Below are 19,254 nucleotides of genomic sequence, written 5' to 3'. Positions count from 1 at the left end.
GTGTGTGTGTGAGTGAGTGAGAGAGAGAGAGGTAGAGAGAGACAGTGTGTGTGTGTGTGTGTGTTAGGGGTGTGACGGTTATTATATAACCGTGAGACCGATGGTTATAGTTGAACACCGTCATTAGAACTCTATAACCGCCAAAACAGTGTTATTAAAATATTTTTTTTTACAAACATTTTTTTTATCATAGAGATCTGTTTAAATACTAATATCAGCTTACGAGGGAAACGGAGTTAGTGGTGCTTCGGAAGCTGCTACTGTTGGAGATGATTCGGGAGAGGTCTGTCCTCCTTTACCGATCAAAGCGTGCACTGACACGGAGTAAAGCCTTGTTTATACTCGACGCGTCCGCACGAGCGCGAAGGTGCGCGCGGCAAAAATTACGTTGGGTGCGCAAGACCGAGTAGGCTACTTTACTGGAGGTCTAGCAACCCAAGTGCAAGCCACACAGATAGTTGCGTGTTCTGAGTTAACACAATCAGAGCGTAAAAATACGGGATATTTTACGGGAAAATACTAAGACGGGAAGACAGCGGGAAAAGAGCTAAAATGCGCGAGAAACCCGGAAAAAACGGGAGGGTTGACAGCTATGGCATAGCCAAATTTTAGACTTGCATCATAAGGTCTAGTCCAGTTTATTCTTGCACATCAAAATGCTTCATAAACAGTTCTTCACAACATCTACCCAACAATCTGCAACATCTGACCTGTGAGAAAAAGTCTTGAGGCTAGGATGGTTCTCAGGCTTCCAGCTGCTGTTTGTCCTGGTTCACCCGAACCACAGCCAGAGATCACGACGCCTCACGCTGAGCTCGCTGACTTTGAGGCAGTAAATTCGGTCACTTTGGAAGGTGCTGGTGCGGCTCCCTCATACCTGTCGTTCTGGCCGGGCCATTGCACCTCACCGAGCCTAGCGGGGGCCATGAGGACCCCGGGTTCCTCCGCAGATGGAGGGGGTCAGGAGATGTCAGACGATCAGAGTCTCACTCTGCTGTGAAATACGAGTACTGATGCAAGCCCCTGTGCTCCCTTTTTACCCTTCAAAATCACCCTTAGATCCAACATAAAGAGTTCTTTGAGGTTGTTTTTTTGTGTGTGTGGAAGACTTGAAGATGTGTGGAATCATGTGACCGTGAGAAAAGACCCCAAATGCCTCTGGTTTATGCATGGACCGTCAATCTATTTACCCATTCTCTGCAAATGTTAAGTCGCTTCATGAACAATCACAGGGAATTAATTGCAGGGAAGACCCTGCAACAATTTATGACATTTCAGATTTTTTTGTTTTCTAGGAGAAGCTGTAATCACCAGAGGGAATTTACTTTCACCTCTGTCTTTAAGAACTCTCTCTTTTCTCGCTGCTGAGTGATGTTTATGAAAAACGGCTAAAAACCTGTTTTTGCCCTTCTTTTCCATTGCGCAGGATGTTGTGATGCAACAGCAATCATTAATGTCTCGCGGCAACCGTAGCCTTTTGTTGGGCTTCGCGATCCCCATGGCTCTTACACATCTCCCTGGAAACCAACCCAGCACTGCTTTTGACGTCAACACAACCCAAATTGTGTGTTTTCAACCAGGTTAAAACTTTGAAGTTGGCATCTTTTTGATCCATCTGCCACAAACGTAGAGCTGAAAGGGTTTCCCACTTCTCTCTGCCGTTCCTCGTGCTGTTGGATACCTGCGTTAAGCACCAAGTTGGTCCTTGAACTAGAACTTGAACTTGAACATAATACATTGTGGAGGTTTTCATTATTTTCAAGTTGAAACATAAAATTCTAATATATTAGCAGCATAACAATTTGAATGAAAAGTTGAAAAGTCGAAATTTCTAGTATTGGATTTTTGCTTTGAATTCACCATGATATCAAAAAGGACAATATTTTTATGGAATATTGTTGTGTTCTTTAATCAAAATAACTTCCCCTCACTCTTGCTAAGACAGCTTTCTCTTCTTTGATGACGTGTGACAACCTGTCACTCACATGAGCAGCATGCAGTAGCAAACCACAACGATTCAAATGATCTAATCAATTACACACGGACAAAAGTCTTGCTCTTTTTTTTTCTTTTTCGAAAAGCTGTTTAACTCGGATATACATAACAATAGGGAAGAAAAGACAATCCGTTTCATGCCGACTTTGTGAGAGCTGTGCAGGTAAACCCCTGATCTCAAGAGGCACACTAGCGACTGACGCTACAGACTGTGGTCTTTAGCGTCCTTGTTAGTGCCTGTTTCCCATTCTGGTGACGCCGGTTGAATCCCACAAGTTCACGCTGTAAAATCCAGCATTATTGTTCCAAATGAAAGCAAGTAATGTTCTCATAATGCTTCTTCTCTCAGATATTGTGGCATTGAACTTGTGAAACAACCCTCCCGTGGAGGAGACGTAAATCGTCTGTTGCTTAAAAGAGAAGCATTCTGGATCTATACCCTGGACACTTTAGCTCCAAAAGGGTTGAATGAAGACTTTGACCTGAGGCCATTCCTGTAAATAACCTATGTCATTGAAAAAAAAAATTTTGTAAGTGTTGTGCGATCGTTTTGCTGACTTGATGTATGACATATGTAACACACCATTGTGGTATCCTTTGTATATTTACAGTTCTTGCTCATCTACTATTAGTGTTTACAGTGGTAGAGATACTTTTCCAATAAAACTTTTTAGGCTGTGCTTTAAGCACTGCAGGCCTTTTTTAGCTATCTAATATATTTCTAATAAATGTTTCTGTATTATAAATGTTGGTATATACTTCTTACATATTTTTATCTGCTTTTCTGATGAAATTGCTTTTTCACTTGATTGGTCCTATCATGGATGTATGTGATCATGTGACCATGCATGGCTGTATATATGGAGGTGTGTCTCCCCACTTGTTTATGTCTGATGAAGGGCTTGGGCCCGAAACGTTACACGTGGTGAGCAATTATTAAACTCACTTAGGAGCACTTTCTGGTGTGCGGACTCATTGTTTATTTTTTTCCAAATGAAAGCAAGAACATGACTTTTTGTTCACATTGTCATAAGTTTGCTCATATTTAATACATATTAGTTAACATTCATATTTTAACTGTGGTTTCGAATCTCTTGACCCCGATATAGCTCTTCAGTGATATTATTCTCATCATTAGTTTCAGAAGTTTGTCTGTTGAGGAGGACGTCTGTGAGACTTGCTGAAGTCATGTCAGCAGTATTTTAAAACACTCTCCCAGCTGCTGCAAAATCCAGTGCCTCAGTGGGTGGGCGCCCGGACCATTCTGTCCTCATTTCAAATTGAAATGCGGCAGTTCATATACAGCCAGCTTCGTACAAGCGTAATACATCCATGACCGGACGAGTAACGCTTTTCACAGATGGCGTGTGCATTGTGTTCAGTCACGGTTTGACAAAGGATCTTTTCCATCTATCGACTGAACGTTTCCCTGACAGCATCATTTGGAGACAAATGTGCAATAGATTGAAATGCAGATATGGACAGAAATTAGTTTTTCATTGTAACCCCTGGAACAGGTGACATTTTATTAGAAAAAGTCAATTAGAGCAGTCACTTGCACAATTAGCACTACATTATAATTTAGGCAAATATAAAATTCTGCATTTTTATTCTAAAAATATATCCATATATCATCTATTGCCATACATTATATATATATTAAAATTACATTAAATTGCATATACTGCCAGTGCCATTCAAAAGTTTGGGAGCGGTAAGATTGTTTATTGTTTTTGAAAGAAGTCTCTTATGCTCACCGAGGCTGCATTTATAAAAACTGTAATATTTTATTAGTATTACAACTTAAAATAACTTTTATATATATTTAAAAATTTAATTTATTCCTATAATGTCAAAGTTGAATCTTTAGCAGCCACTACTCCAGTCTTTCAGTCCAGATGAGCCTGTGTTATCTGTTTTTACCAGTTGTTATCAGGGAATAACATACCGCTGGATGGCGCGATTGACCAATCAGAATCAAGTATTCCACAGAGCCGTGTAATAAAAATGTATAATATATATATACATTTTGTATTATCATTTATTTAAATAAGACAGGCTTTTGCCACTTTCAGTGGTAGGACAGATGAGAGATGATAGGAAACTATGGGGAAGTTAGTTCTTTACTGGCATGAGTGCTCTTGCATTAATGATAAACATATCTTTTGCAGTTTTGGATCGTATGGTATGTGACCCGCTGTGCTCTGATGCTGGATGCTGGGGTCCGGGGCCCGACCAGTGCCTGTCCTGTCGGTTCTTTAGCAGGGCACGCACCTGTGTTGAATCCTGCAACCTGCACGAAGGGTAAGTTGTTAAACGCCACACTCAATGCCACTGATAAGTTAAATTGACATGTAATGTAGATATGTATATATAACTCCACAAAACTATATTTGTACAGGACTTGTTTTACTACATGAATCGACAAATCTCAAGAATCATAGGTGTGCTCAAGCTATGTTGTTGGATTATTTGCATACACTTTGCGGTACAGTTTATTAATGTTCGCTTGTAGAAGATGTGTCTTCCTAAGGTTGAACAATAGCTATTTGTTCTACAGGGATTTCACAAAGATTCATGTCTACATCCTCTAGACAAACAATAATAAAACAGCAGAGCAGCACGTCCCCTGGCTTTGGAGAGCAGGTTGCAATGATGAAATGTAAGCTTGGTTGAGCTGGAAAATAAATAACAGTGTTTGGGTGAGCTCTACCTCATATGACGTCTACATCAAATACAGCAGTGTGTGGAGCACCATGACAGAATAAAGAACTAAGTAAAGCCTAGGTTTTGTTTTCACACAGGCACAAAGATTTAAGGCAGATAAACAGACACACACACGTATGAGTGTTTCCATGGGCACTTTTGACCCTGTGTACTTGAAGAAAAGAAACTCTCTTGAAACACACTTTTCAAACTCACTAGTTTATCCTTTCCACGCAATAAAAATGTTATAAGATAATTTTTTCTTGAAATTAATTGATGGTTTAATGATATTAATAAAAGATTAAACAATTTAATAATATATGACATATTTTCATAGTTTACTGTATGTTTTATAGTCTGGATATGTGACAAGGTTAAAATAATAAAATGTCAACTTTAAAGGGATAGTTCATCCAAAAAATAAAGAATAGACTTCTTTTAACACTTAAAATGTGTTTTTGGAAAAATATCCAAAATTAGTAATTAATTTTAAAGTAACTTTTACTAATTAGTCACAAATTTTTTTCAGTGTTGTTTTGGACCACATTGACTTTCATTGTATGTGCACACACAACCAAAAATATAAACTTTTGTGAAGAAAAGTCATATAAGTCTGGAATGACATGAATGACAAGAACAAAGAAATTTGGATGCACTACCCTTTTAAAAGCATTTTAAAAGTAGGAAAAATAAAGGTGCAGTAAAATATTTCCCAAGACAAATGGCCTTCATTTAACTATTTTTTTTTTTTTTTTTTGATTTAATAAAAGCACAAATACTGTACATATACTGTGTTTGGCTAGTCACACATTAAAGTAGAGTGGGTGGATATGTAGGGCACATGAAATTGTAATGTGTGCCAAAACACTCTAGAAAACATATTTTGTGTAGTAAATCTGTGTATTTTCTTGTCGTCCTTTCTTGTTTCTTGTGCAGCCAGTAATAGAATCAAGAAACTTTACTGCCGTACCATGAGAGCAGCAGGCGTAATGATATGACGCAGCGCCTGAAAATAGGCTACCTTCCGTCAACACAACGGAACTATTTTCAGGCGCTGCGTCATATCATTACGTATGAATGAAGCTCCACAAGTCGAAAAACATCCGCTGATGTAATTGCCGGTAGATTCTTCAGGGAAGTTGTGAAGAGTAACGTTAGCGCTCCTGACTCCATTTCACCGGAAGTCGCTTTACACAACAAACGCTGAACCGGATGTGCGTTCTAACTTCCGTGAAAAAGGCCTATTATTACGCAGGAATGAGAGTATAGTTCCTAGCCATATCAGCCTAGAAAATCGCAACTTTACATTTTCCGTCGGTCTTAGTGCACGATGTAACTACAGAAGAGTCAAGTTTTAAATAGGAAAAATATCGAAACTCTTTGGTCATTTTTTTTTTTGAGAAATGCTAATGGTCTTGTCCACTTCAATGATGTATGCTAAGCTATGCTAAAAGTGGTACCGCGAGAACCGGAGATCGGCTGAATGGATTCAAAAACGGTAAAACTCAACAGTTTAACTCTGGGGGAGTTGTAAATTGAGCCTATTTCCCAAAAAAGTGGAGTATCCCTTTAATATTTGATAACACTTTATTTTGATGGTCCTCCAACAGACATTCCACTGACTATAAGTAACTTTGCAACTACATTTCAACTTATTCTAATCCTAACCTAACAGTCTAACGTTACTAATATCTAATGAGAACTTAGTTGACATGTAGTTGCAAATTAATGAGAGTTTGTTGGCATGTAGTTGCAAATTAATGAGAGTTTGTTGACATGTAGTTGCAAAGTTAAGTTACTTATTGTTAGTATAATGTCTAAAGTGAACTGTCGAAATAAAGTGTAACCAGACATTTTATTTATTGTCTCTGTGTTATTTCATGGTACCCTGTGTCTTTATCTCATCAAACTCCTAAACAACCCAAGGAAAAATGAATCATTTTGTTTGCCATGGCACTGTAGATTAGAAAGTACTTTGCTGTTGATGTTCTCGTTATGCTGCTTAACTAACTTAACCAGCCAGGCTCCCTTGGTAAACCGCCTTTACCAATACCAAACCAGCACAAAAATCTTTTTGATAGTGAGTGTCTGTCTAATTCCTCAAAAAATTGTTTTGACATTAAGCTCCTTCTCTTGGTTAACACATTTGGAATAAGTGAACAATAAAGGTGTTAATCAGAGCAGTGAAGAGAGTAAATTACAGATTGGTTTTGAGTTCCCTCTTTATTTGTTGTGTGCTTACGAACTGCTCAAAGGGAAAGATGAATATCAGCTTTTGATTGATTTGACTGAGTGAAGCAGCTAAATTTAATTTCTCCCTTGCCCAGAGCTAAAACAAGGCAATAAACAAACAACATTCATTTTCGCATTCTAAAACAACAGTCATTTGCCATTTTGAGACGGCCCGTCGTCGTCCTTTGAGTGTTTAGGACTAGGACTGTCATGGATGGGTGCACTGTATTTTATATAAATGCCACATCCATGTTGGTTTTGCATTGATAGTGAATCAGCACCAGGGCTCGTGCACCCTGCGATCGTCCCACATGATTCTTTTGCCTTGCAGACTGGCCGGCTCTAGGCCCAAGCTGCTCACCAGGCCCTATGTGGTCGAGAAACGGGAGGCAGGTTTGGAGAGGTACAGCACGGACACGGATGCATCACTGTCTCGCACTGTCACGTCCACCTACTCACCCGTCCCACACGAGTCACCCAGTGCTCCGCTGTTTTTGTGTGTGTGTGTGTTTGTGTTTTGATTTGCAGGGTGATCTCAATGTTTTCTCTGTCTCTCCTCTGGTTGTCGGCCTCTGCGGTCTCACTCGCTGTTCACACAAGATGATTCACTCAGTATTAGGGAACAGACAGCTAAAAAATGAAAATACCCTCTGTGGTGTTTGAGCTCTAAATGAAAGATTTTGAAGATGATTAGGACCGCTTTTGTTGTGTGGTTTGCTGGAAGCAAGCAGAATGTTTTGTGCTTTTTTACAGCTGGTATTGACATTCATTTCAGATGATTGTTTAACAAGTGGCTAGTGTTAAATACGGATATCAGAAAACAGTCCAAAAGGCTTTCTGGTTCAGTTTTCAGTGTCTGACACTATTAGGGAGGGAGGAAATGTAATTTATTTATTTATTGAAATAAATTAATATCCCCTTCACCAATGATGCATTTAATTGATCAAATATGACAGTGAAGGCTTTTATAATGTTACAAAATATTTCTATTTCACATGCTGTTCTTTTGAAATTTCTATTAATCAAAAGAATTGATTAACATTGATGATAACAATAAGAAATGTTTCCTGAGCTTCAAATCAGAATATTGGAATGATTTCTGGGAGATCATGTGACACTAAAGACTGGAGTAATGACGGCTGAAAATTCAGCTTTGCATCAGAGGATCAATTATACGTTTTAAAATATATTAAAATAGAAAACAGTTTTAAATTGTAGTAAAATTTCAAAATAATATTACTGTTTTACTGTATTTTTGATTAAATAAATGCAGCCTTGGTGAGCATAAGAGACTTGTGAAAAACGCCTGTAAATCACACACCTGCAGTTGTTTATGAATCTACAAAATTCAGCCAAGTCATGTTTCACATTAGACATCAAATGGAGATACAGAAACAAACATGTTTTGCATTTTTCTAGCAGTAGCATTCATATATTTCATGTTCGATTTTAAGTGCATATTTGTTTACTTTTGAATGGTAAACCATTTTGTTTCTGTATTGGGTCTCCACTTGATGTCCAATGTCAAAATGTGTGTCCTAAAGAAGCAAACAAAGTTGTGAACAAAGAGAACACAGAGTGAACCAGGAAAAATGCTGAGCCTGTGAAGTTAACGTTCACATAAAGGGAGAAAGAGAAGTCCTTTAATGATAAAGGGGTCTTCTAAAAGCTTCCTCACAGTCTACACAAAATGTCCTGTGCCTTTTAGATAAAGAATAATTCATTCTCATTTAATGTAACACTCATTGACATAGCACGTCAATCATAAAAAAAAATATTTTAAATATTTTTCTCCCTCACTGAGCTGCCGTCCTCCACATGTCACGGCAACGGATGTCAGCTTCTAAAATGTCACTACCGTCTTCAGACTAGTGATGGAACCAGGAAGCGACTGTGTTTGCCTGTATTGAACCGCTTTGTGATCATTTGTTTCAGAGGTCCCTGGCTGATTTCCTCCGTGTGGTGCTTTGAGGTGTCCCTGAATGTGCTTGATGAATTGTCACCTCGATAGGTGGTGAAGGCTGACTGTTTACTTTTGGTCAATAGTAACTGTGTTTGCCAGCTGTGGCAGCTGTCTGAGAAGTGCTGTAAACACCTGGCGGATGTGTTGGATTCCACTGTTGCCTCCCTACGGCCTTGTGCCTCAGGCACTGAATTCCCTTCGGCTGCTCTTTCACAATCTACCTGTGTTTGTGTGTGTGTGGATGTGCGTGCATGTGATGACTCTTCTTTTACTGCCTGTGATTCAGCCTTTCCTCATTCAGATCTTGAAATCTGAAGTGTACATAAAGACCTAATATCTAGTCTGAAATTGGAGAGTTGTCTTTACTTTAAAAGGCTAGTGATTGAATCATCTAGATTAGTGGTTCTCAACGGGGGCGTTCAGAGAACAACGGGGGGCGTTAGACGCAAGAGTCTTGAAAGGGGGGCGTTCAGGTGTTAATGGGGGGCGTTCACGAGTAACGGAAATTTGTGTTCATTTACTGTGATTCATTTTAAGCATTTAGTAATTTATTTGTAATAAACACTTTAAGTGGGCTATTAAAAAAGTGTTAGGACCATATATGTTAAATTATGTTGTAAAACATATGCGTAGATTGTGATGTCATATTGTGTGTGCGCGCACGCCTATGGTGCGCGTGAAAGAAAACGTCAGCAGCGCTCAAATAAAAAAAAGAAAATCATTCGTCCGCGGCCGTTCTAGCCTACTCCTGACCGCAAGTCCACCGTCAGTATACTAGCAGGTTTTTTGTGTTCATTTCTATTGCATTACGATTGAAAGCAGTATCAATAATGTCAAAAATAATGTGCAGTCAAGTTCGGGTGTGAATGCTGTTTAAATGAGTGTTCTCACCGACACGCTTGTTGTGATTCTTCTTCCAGTTTAATGTACATGTAGCCTAAGCTATGTATCGTTACTTTTGCAACGACTATATTATTTTTCCAGTTATAGACCAGCGCTCTGACTAGAATCCAGCGCTGGCTAGAATCTGCATTCACGCGCACAAACATGTGTTTCGCACAGACAACAATCCAGCGCTGGCTAGAGTCACGCAGCGGAGGAATGGAAAGTTGACATGCCATTAAAAACTATTGACTTAAGTATTGAAACACTTCTATTTTTTCAAATATTTTCAATAAATCATGTTCCCATTTACTCCGGCGACGAATTTCAAAATTAAACTAAATTCTATTTATAAGGTAAAACTTTAAATTTTTTAGGCATTAACTAATTCCAATGCCTAATGCCAAAATGTTTTCTTTGTTCACCAAGTAATTTACTGGTCAGGCATTATTGTTAACTCAATTTGAAAATGACAATTTGATGGATAATTTTTATATTATATTAATATTTAAATATATTCTGCAATCACATTTTGGTAATGTAGGCTATTCATTCCGCCATCACATCTGAGAGCGAAACGCTGCTTGGGTAACGTTAGTTTCAAGATATAAAAACAAATAATAATACAATAATAATTGAATTGTTCGTGTGTTTATTCTTGTTAGAAGATTTTTCTTTTTACTGATTATGAAAACAAATTAATCACGACAAACCAAATTAATTGTAATTGTATTAATTATACCTGATACCAAGGTATTTTAGGCCTACAATTTTAACATAATTTTTCATGAAAAATCATGATTGTATATTTATTTTTAAGTAAGGTTAATGAAAGCAGCTTCTTGCAATACTCTCCTAAATGCTAATAAAACCTACGTGCAAACATTACCGCTTTAATGACTGTCCTTTATTTTTCAGTGCATTTGTTTTATAATATATGGCTATTTATGTCATGGGATTAATATAATATAACTATTATTATGTAGTAGTGTAATTTAGACAAACACAACTAAAAGAGGTTTGAATTTTTCTTTGTTTAATTTGCACACTGAATATGGGTTGGAGCTTTTAATTTTGAACTCTCAAAGTGCACCAGATTGATGCATTTAACATTAAAATGCACACATTTTTCTTACGGGGGGGCTTGCCCCCCGAACCCCCCTAGAAGGCCCGAGGTTCACCCACCACAGATTTACCAAAAATCCTGTGAGAAACACTGCTATTGCTATTCAATGCAGTTTATAGCTTGTTTTTTGGATTAATCGCTGTGGAGTATAGTTCGATTGTATTAATAAATGACAATTTTGTACTTATTTCATCTGTTACTCGTTCCTGCTCGCTCATTAGTTTGGGGGTGGGGGGTGGTCGGGGACCTGGATATTGGATAGGGGGCGCTGGCCCAAAAAAGGTTGAGAACCACTGATCTAGATCCTTGACCTTGAGCAGGAATTCCTAGAAGAACTTTGACGATTGACGTGCTATTATTCCCATCTGAAACTTGAATGCTCTTGAACGGTCATTAAATGTCATTGTAGTGTGTTATGTTACCTCATATTTTTCTCTTTCTCTTTTATAGGGATGTGCGTGAGTTCGCAAATGGTTCAGTGTGCCTGGAGTGTGACGCGCAGTGTGAGGTGGCAGATGATGACGGTCTTACCTGCACTGGGCCTGTGAGTTCAGTCATATTTATCTCCAGCTACACTTAGAAAATAATAAGCCAATAATATCAGTCTTTAAAAACAACAACATTAGCACAACTGTACAATTTTAATTGACATGGTGTTTTAGACATTCTTTTTTTCTGATTATAAACAACTTTATTTTTTTTTAAAGAAATGAATACTTTTATTCAGCAAGGACATATTAAATTGATCAAAAGTGACAGTGAAGCCTTTTATAATGTTACAAAAGATATTGAATAAATGCTGTTCTTTTGATCCTTCTCATCAAAGAATCCGGAAAAAAAATGATCACAGTTTCCACAACAATATTAAGCAGCATGACTGTTTTCAACATTGATAATAATGAGAAATGTTTCTTAAGCACCAAATCAGCATATTAGAAAGATTTCTGAAGGATCATGTGACACTAAAGACTCCGTCAGTAATTCAGCTTTGCATCACAGGAATACATTGCATTTTAAACATAGAAATAGAAATAGCTATATTAATATTTCACAAAATATAAATTTTTTTACAGTATTTTTCATCAAATAAAAGCTGCCTTGGTGAATATGAGAGGCTTCTTTCATAAATATTTGAAGGGGTGATATAATGCCCTTTTCATAAGATGTAAAATAAGTCTCTGATGTCCCCAGAGTGTGTATGTGAAGATTTAGCTCAAAATACCCCACAGATATTTTTATATAGCATGTTAAAAATGTCACTTTTTTGAGGGTGAGCAAAAACGCACCATTTTTGTGTCTGTCCCTTTAAATGCAAATGAGCTGCTGCTGCCGCACAGAGAGCGGAGCAACAACAGCTTGTGTCCTTTTACCTCACACAGAAATGCACTGAAATTTTCAAAAACGTTTAGTTTTTTATGCTCAAACCGGAGTCAGACAATGATGGAGAGACTCAAGAAGAAGTGACAACATGTAGAATGCAACAGGACATTTCTAAATGGTTAGTTGATGCATTTATGTAGCTAATGTATAGTAGTTATCTTCTAATCATTGATTAGCATATTAGCATATACTGTCTTGATAATCTCTAAATCGCGTTCCTGAGGGCGAGTGTATGAAAATTTTAGGGTTGGTGATGTCACTAAGCCGGGAGGAATGTCATGTAGTCCCTACCAGCCGTTTGTTGTAGTCCTTAAAAAGTTATTTCTTTAAAAGAAAATATCTTCCTTTGCTTTGAACTTTGAGCGTTGTAACTTTGCAGATGTTGTTTATGCTCAAACAGCAACATTACACACTAACTAAAGTTAGAAAAGTGAGATCATAATCAACCACCCCTTTAGAAAAATCTTAACAACCCTAAACTTTTGAAAGGTAGCTTTAACGTCATAAATATAATGAATAATCAGCGCAATCAGTCTGATCAAAAGTATTTTAAAGTACTTTTTCACATTTTTATTTTTATTTATATTTTTATTTACAGTGTTATATATAAGTGTTTTCTTTCTTAGCCACTGATTTAGACCAGCCTCTCGCATAAACCCCCCCTTCAAAGGCATATGTCATAGTGATTGACAGGCAATGAGTGTTTCTGATTGGCCAATCCCCTGAATCCTCCTTTGCTCTTTGCAGAGTATAGAACTGTCACATTTACCCCTTTTCCACCAAAGCATTTTGAGAGCCGGTTCGGAGCCGGTGCCTACTCGCAAACCAGTTCTTTGTGTTTCGACAGCCAAAGAACCAGTTCTCGGCCAGGAAAATTGGTTCCAAAGCGGCACCAACTCTTTGGTGGACTAGAACCGTTCTTTTACCACGTCATGCTTACGTCGGGCTAAGACGTATGGCGACGTACACAGTGACGTAACGACGTCGTTCGCTGGGCTCTCTAGTCAGTGGAAAAACATACAGGTTCTGAGAAGGTTCACAAGTTGAACCAACTTTCCACCTTTTTTGGTGGAAACGAGGCAAAAGACAACCTGCCTGTGTCAAGTGAATTTAGATAAATTACCGACCATCATTATTTCTTACTGGCAACCAGGGGCGTCACTAGGATTTTCATTTTAGGGGGGCTAAGCCCCCAATATGATAAAAAAAAAAAAAAAAAAAAAAATGTAACACTTTAGTTTAGGATCTAAAGATCACTATTAACCATTTTCATTACGATGCAAAGGCACGGTTTTATAATAACTGTGGTCCCTAATGTGAGGTAGGGCAAATAAGGGGGTTCCGGGTCTCCCCGAGAAAATTTTGATTTCTCTGATCTACATATGTGCATTTTAAGATGTTCTGAAGGCCAAAAAACTTGGATAGTGGGCAGCTGATTATTTTTCTCTCCTCATCAGCATCACACTCTTTTTCTCTTTGTTTTTATCTTGCCCTGTCTCTTCCCCTCCTAAAGCTGAGCTTTGACTGATATAGGCTTTTCATTTTTGTCTGTCAGTGAAGAAAGTAAACATAGGGTCAATTGATAGGTTGATTTCGCCTATGAATCATTTTCTCAGACGCGTTTATTTACTGAAAGCTACTAAAGGTAATTAAGTTTATTAAATGCATTCACAATATGTAGGCTACACATTTATTATTGATCTTATGCCTAACACAGGGCCGTAGACAGGGCTTTAGTCACAGAGGTCCTAAATTTGAGGTTGGTAGGGGGTTCAAATTTTTTATTTCTCTGATATGTGCATTTCAAGACGTTTGAAGACCAAAAAAGGATAAGAAATAGCTTTAAAACCATGTCAGTGGGCAGATTATTTGTCAATACCTGCTCTCTTCTCATCTCCATCACTCTTTCTTTTTTTCTCAGTCTCTTCGTCCCTTTCTCTTCCCCTCCTAAAGCTGAGCTTTTTTAATTTACTAAAGGCTACAATTTGTATTATATCCTCAATATGTACACATTCATTATTAATCTTGTGCCTAACATGATGAAAACGGCTTTGTTAATGTTTCTTGTAAACTAATTATTACATTACATGAGTCACGTTACAGCCTATTTTCAGTTCAAAATGGCGAAATTAGACAAAACTATATTAGTTTGCCTGATTATTTTTTGTCATTCGTTTAACATTTATGACCTAAAAAAAGTAAAATATGAAATGTTAAGTTTAGCTACTTACATCTTATCTCGCACTTGACCGTACGCGTCGAGTCGCACTGTTAAAATTCGCGCTCAGCTTCTGTGAACATAAAGCCTGCCTACTTTGATTTGATTGGTCATCTCAAATATTCTGACATTGACGAGCAGTGACAGACCAATGAGGCTCAGATGAACACACATGAACACACACACACACACCCTGTCCTCTGTTTCTGACGTGCTCTCTGCTCGGCGCCGCTGCGGATTGAAGATGAAGAACGCGCTGAATCTGATTATAACAAGACTGAAGCGAACACGAATTTGTGTAGCCTACATTAATCTCACATTTTTAGGGGGGCTAGGCAGAAGTTTAGGGGGGCTGAAGCCCCCCTAAAAAGGGCCTAGTGACGCCCCTGCTGGCAACTTTATTTTGCATTATTTAAAAAAAAAAAAAAGCAAAATCTGTATTGTTATTCTTATGGCAAATTAATTATTTAGCTGATTTTCTCTTTCTGATATTCAGGACAGTCTAATATTGTGTTCCTTATATTTTAATTTTATGTTTTGGTGGCATAATTTTAAAATATCTGTACAGTAAAGAAAAGGGCTTTTTGGTGACCAGTTGAATCTTTCTTATATGATTCTTTCATGTATTTTTTTTTTTTCGCGTCAGATTAATCATTAATCATTAAAGTGCAGTATAAATTCCTCATTTAATTTCATTATTTTACTGAGATTTTGCAAGGTCATTCACCAAAGATGCTTTTTCTTGCATTCGGTGCTTGGTGATTGTTAATTTTGGATTCTGTGTGCATGTTTCTTTCATTTCAATGCAATCTCTTTCAATATATATTAGCTTAAAGCACAAACAGAGCTGAACAGCAGACACCGCCTTCGATTGGCTTGGTCAAATGATTAATTGAATCCCTTGTCGAAGTGTACTTTTGCTGCCGTGGGATTGATTTTACTTCTTGTTAATTTAGTGAGAAAGTAGATTAAGTTGCCTAAGCTTGGCAAGTGTTTACAGAGAGTCCTGCCCCATAGAAAACAACTGAGAGTGGGATGAATAAGCTGTTTGGATGTCCATGAATCTGATCAGGTTAGAGACATTACCACAGATGGGCTGTGTGCTCAGCGCTGCCCCTTTTTCAAAACAGCCTCAAGCACTTTGGTTTAAATTGATGACTACATGACAAGATGCGTACGGCCGTGTGCTTGTGTGTGTTGGCGAAAGAGGATTTAGCCGATCCGTCTCTAAAGCTCAGAGGCCTCGGGCTGTTGTCTGCTTGAGTCAAACAGAAAGGTCTCGCAAATGACGCGATCATGAGCCCTCCGAGACCCATACCAGCACAAACATAGACAGAAAAAAACTCTAAAACTGAGTGCGTGTCCTGACTTTTTTTTTTCTTCTTTTTTTTTAAACCTGTCCCTGGAAATTTAGATGATAAATATTCCTCTTTCATGTGGTTTTTGCCTGATCAAAGCCTGTTTATCTGTTCAGTTCAGTCAATGTGCCATGTCGATGTGAGTATGTGTACATGTTAGTAATTGTTATGAAGGCATTTTGCAGTGTAAAATTATTGACAGCTAAGCAAATCTCCTTGTAGCCCTTGTGTCATATGTAATCTAAAAAAAATATGTATTGAAAGATATTTGTTGTTCTGCTCTTAATTATTTATTTTTAATAAAAGTCATATGTGGTAAAAAAAAAAACTTCATTACAGTAATGGGAATATTATGAGAATTGCTTTTGAGAATTATAATAATAATTGTATAGTAACATCCAGACGAAAAACTTCACATTCCTAAAATAGACCATTGGAGACAATTCATACTTTGCACGTGACGTCACAAGTACTGGCTGGCGGGCAAGAACGTCGTTCTCCAGCAACGAAACCCAGTAAACTAATCAAGGATCTTGCCAGGACGTCGCCAGGTTTACTATACAAAAGTTGGTGTTTTGAGGTTTGTGATTTCAATGGTTTTCAATGAGAACCAGAGATGACCCAACAGTAGAGCTAGATATTATTTACGGAGGAATTATTACTGCTCGATTATCTTAAAAAACCTTGTCTGCTTTACACAATTTAGCTACCTTGGAGTTAATCCTATTTCTAGTCCATAGTTATGCAGCTAGCTCGCTAACAGACTTGATAGCTACTAAAAGACCCATAAGACCTGGAACTACAGGACTCTACGTTGAAAATACCCGTTTGTTGCCCGCCAGGTATCCATGGTAGTCACGTGACTGCAAAGTATGAATATGCAAATAATAGACACACTAAAGTGATCACCAAGTGATCCAACTGACTTTCTCCAATAAGGACTTTACACACCCATAAGCGTCTGAGGTGATGCAAGGCTTAGCTAAGCTGTTAAAATGTTTGTTGTTATTAGTGCAGATTAACTGCTGAGTGGTCTAACCTACCTGTGAAGCAATCAGCAACATCTGCTTCACAAAGGCATAATTAAACAACACTAACAAACAGTGTTTTGTGTGTGGAGAGGAAATGGAGATGTGTGTGCAGCAGGTGTCTGGAGAAGCAGCACAATTAACAGAAAAAGTGATGATGCTTTCTAGGTAACCTAGCCTTGGAGGAGTTTTACATACACCTTTATCTCTGTGCTATGCTACGGATGGCCCAATGCAGGAATTAACATTCAGTGTTTCCCCTAGGATTTTTTTTCGGGGGGGGGGGGGGGACTGCTAGTGTTGCGGAGCGGGCGTGTTACGGATACGTGGTGTAAATTTTTTAGCAATCAAAAAGCATGTCTAATTAATTGAAATAGTGTATTATGAATCATTAAACGTACAACATTTAAAAAAAAAAAATATGAAAAATTCTGTTTTGTTTTTTTCTGGTAATAAAATGAAGACATAAAAGACAAATTTTATCATTTATCATCAATTTTAATCATATGAAATTAAATAAACTTTTTGTCAAATAACGTGCTGCACAATGAGCTTCACTGTTAAAATTAAAACATGGATTATTCCTTAAATTCAGTTTTGATGATCATTTATTTGGATTAGTGTTAGTATTATTACATTGGGACATATCTAAATTCTACTGTACAACGGTAATATATTTCTGTCAAGTTAAACCGAACTTTTATTTTGACGGGTTGTCGTGAAGACCTTTTGAGTTTGTGTGTTTATGTCATAATGATAGTTTTTCTCAAATGAAGCGGTTAAATGATCACGAAATGACTTTCGGAGTGGATCTAGAGCCTGGAGAGGAAGTTTATGCATTTGTGTCTTATAGGCAAAAAAACAGCGCAAGCGTCACACGTGCTTCAGTGTGTGTGTGTGTGTGGTAAATGAAACTGCGCGTCGGCTGCACCATTCAACACAGAACAAGCAGGATTCGTATTTAAATTGTCTTTGTGGTTTAATATCCACACACACTTGTCTACATCGCGATTTGATTTCAAGTTTATACTGAACTGCTTTCTATTTATTCCTCAAAAGATTGACAAATTCCATGAAATTCCGCGTTATACAGTAAATTTCTTTTTTATGACTGGATTTCGTCAGCAATTTAGGGGGGGCGGGGGGTCGTTTTGGGTAGAACAATGGTAGGGGAAACACTGACATTGACTCGCTGGGCCATCGTATTTCTTTCTCTCTTTTTTACTTACCAAGGAAGACAGTAAGCTTTTTCAGAGCTATATAACAAAATGATGAGTAAACCAGCTAAATGAGGAGGCATTTGGTAAGCTTTATAGCAGCCTACAATGCATGCAAACTAAATTGGACAGTCAACATTCGCAATTAAAACTTCATCAGAAACAATACTAATTTACTTCCGCCGGGTTTCTTTAATTAACATGCCCCCAAACTCAATGATTATCCAGAGTTTCCCCACTGGTAATTATGACATTCTGGTGACATTCATGCACGCTATTCTCATAGCCATGATCATTTTGATAAGACTTGAAGGTAAAATGAATTCAATAGATTTATTAACATATTAAATTAATAATGCAATGCTGAATAGAGCAGCATGCTAGTCATGTAGTTGGGGTTGAGTGTTAATTTGTTTATTTAGTTTTTAGCCTTTTGTCACTTAATAGCAATAGTAGAGGGTAGATGAGAAATGATGGGGATAGTTGACCCAAATATTTAACTTTTATCACCATCATTCTTATGTTATTCCAAACCAGTACGACTTTTTCTTCTGTGGAACCCAAACGAAGAGACAGTATTTTGTGAAATGTCTTTTTTGTCTATACAGTGAAAGTCAAAGGAGTCCAGTGTAATTTAGGACCCCATTGACTTTCATTATATGGACAAAAACATTCTTCCAAATGTCTTCTTTTTTTTTTTTTCCTGTTTTAATATATTTTGAAATGCAATATATTCCTGTGATGGCGAAGCGGTATTTTAAGCACTCATTACTCCTGTCTTTTTCTTTCAGAAATAATTTTAATATTCTGATTTGTTGCTTAAGAAACATTTCTTATTATCATCAAAGTTGATGTTTTGTGGAATTGAGAGTTAGAGTCAGAGTTAGAACAGCATCGAAATAGAAATCTTTTCTAACATTTTAAATGTCTTTAATGTCACATCCTTGCAGAATATAAGTATTCATAATTTATTTTTAAAAAACTGAACTGTAGCGTGTCCCTTTTAATATCGTTGTAAAACTGTATGTTTACGGTCCTGAAGCTGTGTGTGTTGCCTGGCTCCCACGGCCGCGTCTGGGTGCCGTCTGCTGCTTTATTGCATCAGAGGCGGTTTACAGCGTGAAATGAAGAGCAGCTGTAATTGCTGCA

At 37.6% G+C, this 19,254-nt stretch overlaps 1 protein-coding gene across 1 annotated transcript in view; it reads left to right on the top strand.

Annotated features, from left to right (window-relative positions):
* erbb4b (erb-b2 receptor tyrosine kinase 4b) overlaps positions 1-19,254 on the top strand; it is a 183,119-nt gene that overhangs the window by 105,761 nt on the left and 58,104 nt on the right. The window contains exons 12-14 of the mRNA XM_056263228.1: positions 4,167-4,299; positions 7,265-7,336; positions 11,355-11,448. Coding sequence (XP_056119203.1) covers positions 4,167-4,299; positions 7,265-7,336; positions 11,355-11,448 — 299 coding nt within the window. The remainder of the gene's footprint in view (positions 1-4,166; positions 4,300-7,264; positions 7,337-11,354; positions 11,449-19,254) is intronic.

This window comes from Rhinichthys klamathensis, unplaced genomic scaffold (genome assembly GCF_029890125.1).
Source record: "Rhinichthys klamathensis goyatoka isolate OS25496 unplaced genomic scaffold, OSU_Roscu_1.1 h1tg000201l_1, whole genome shotgun sequence".
Lineage (NCBI taxonomy): Eukaryota > Metazoa > Chordata > Actinopteri > Cypriniformes > Leuciscidae > Rhinichthys > Rhinichthys klamathensis.
This window is presented reverse-complemented; position numbering and strand designations above follow the sequence as displayed.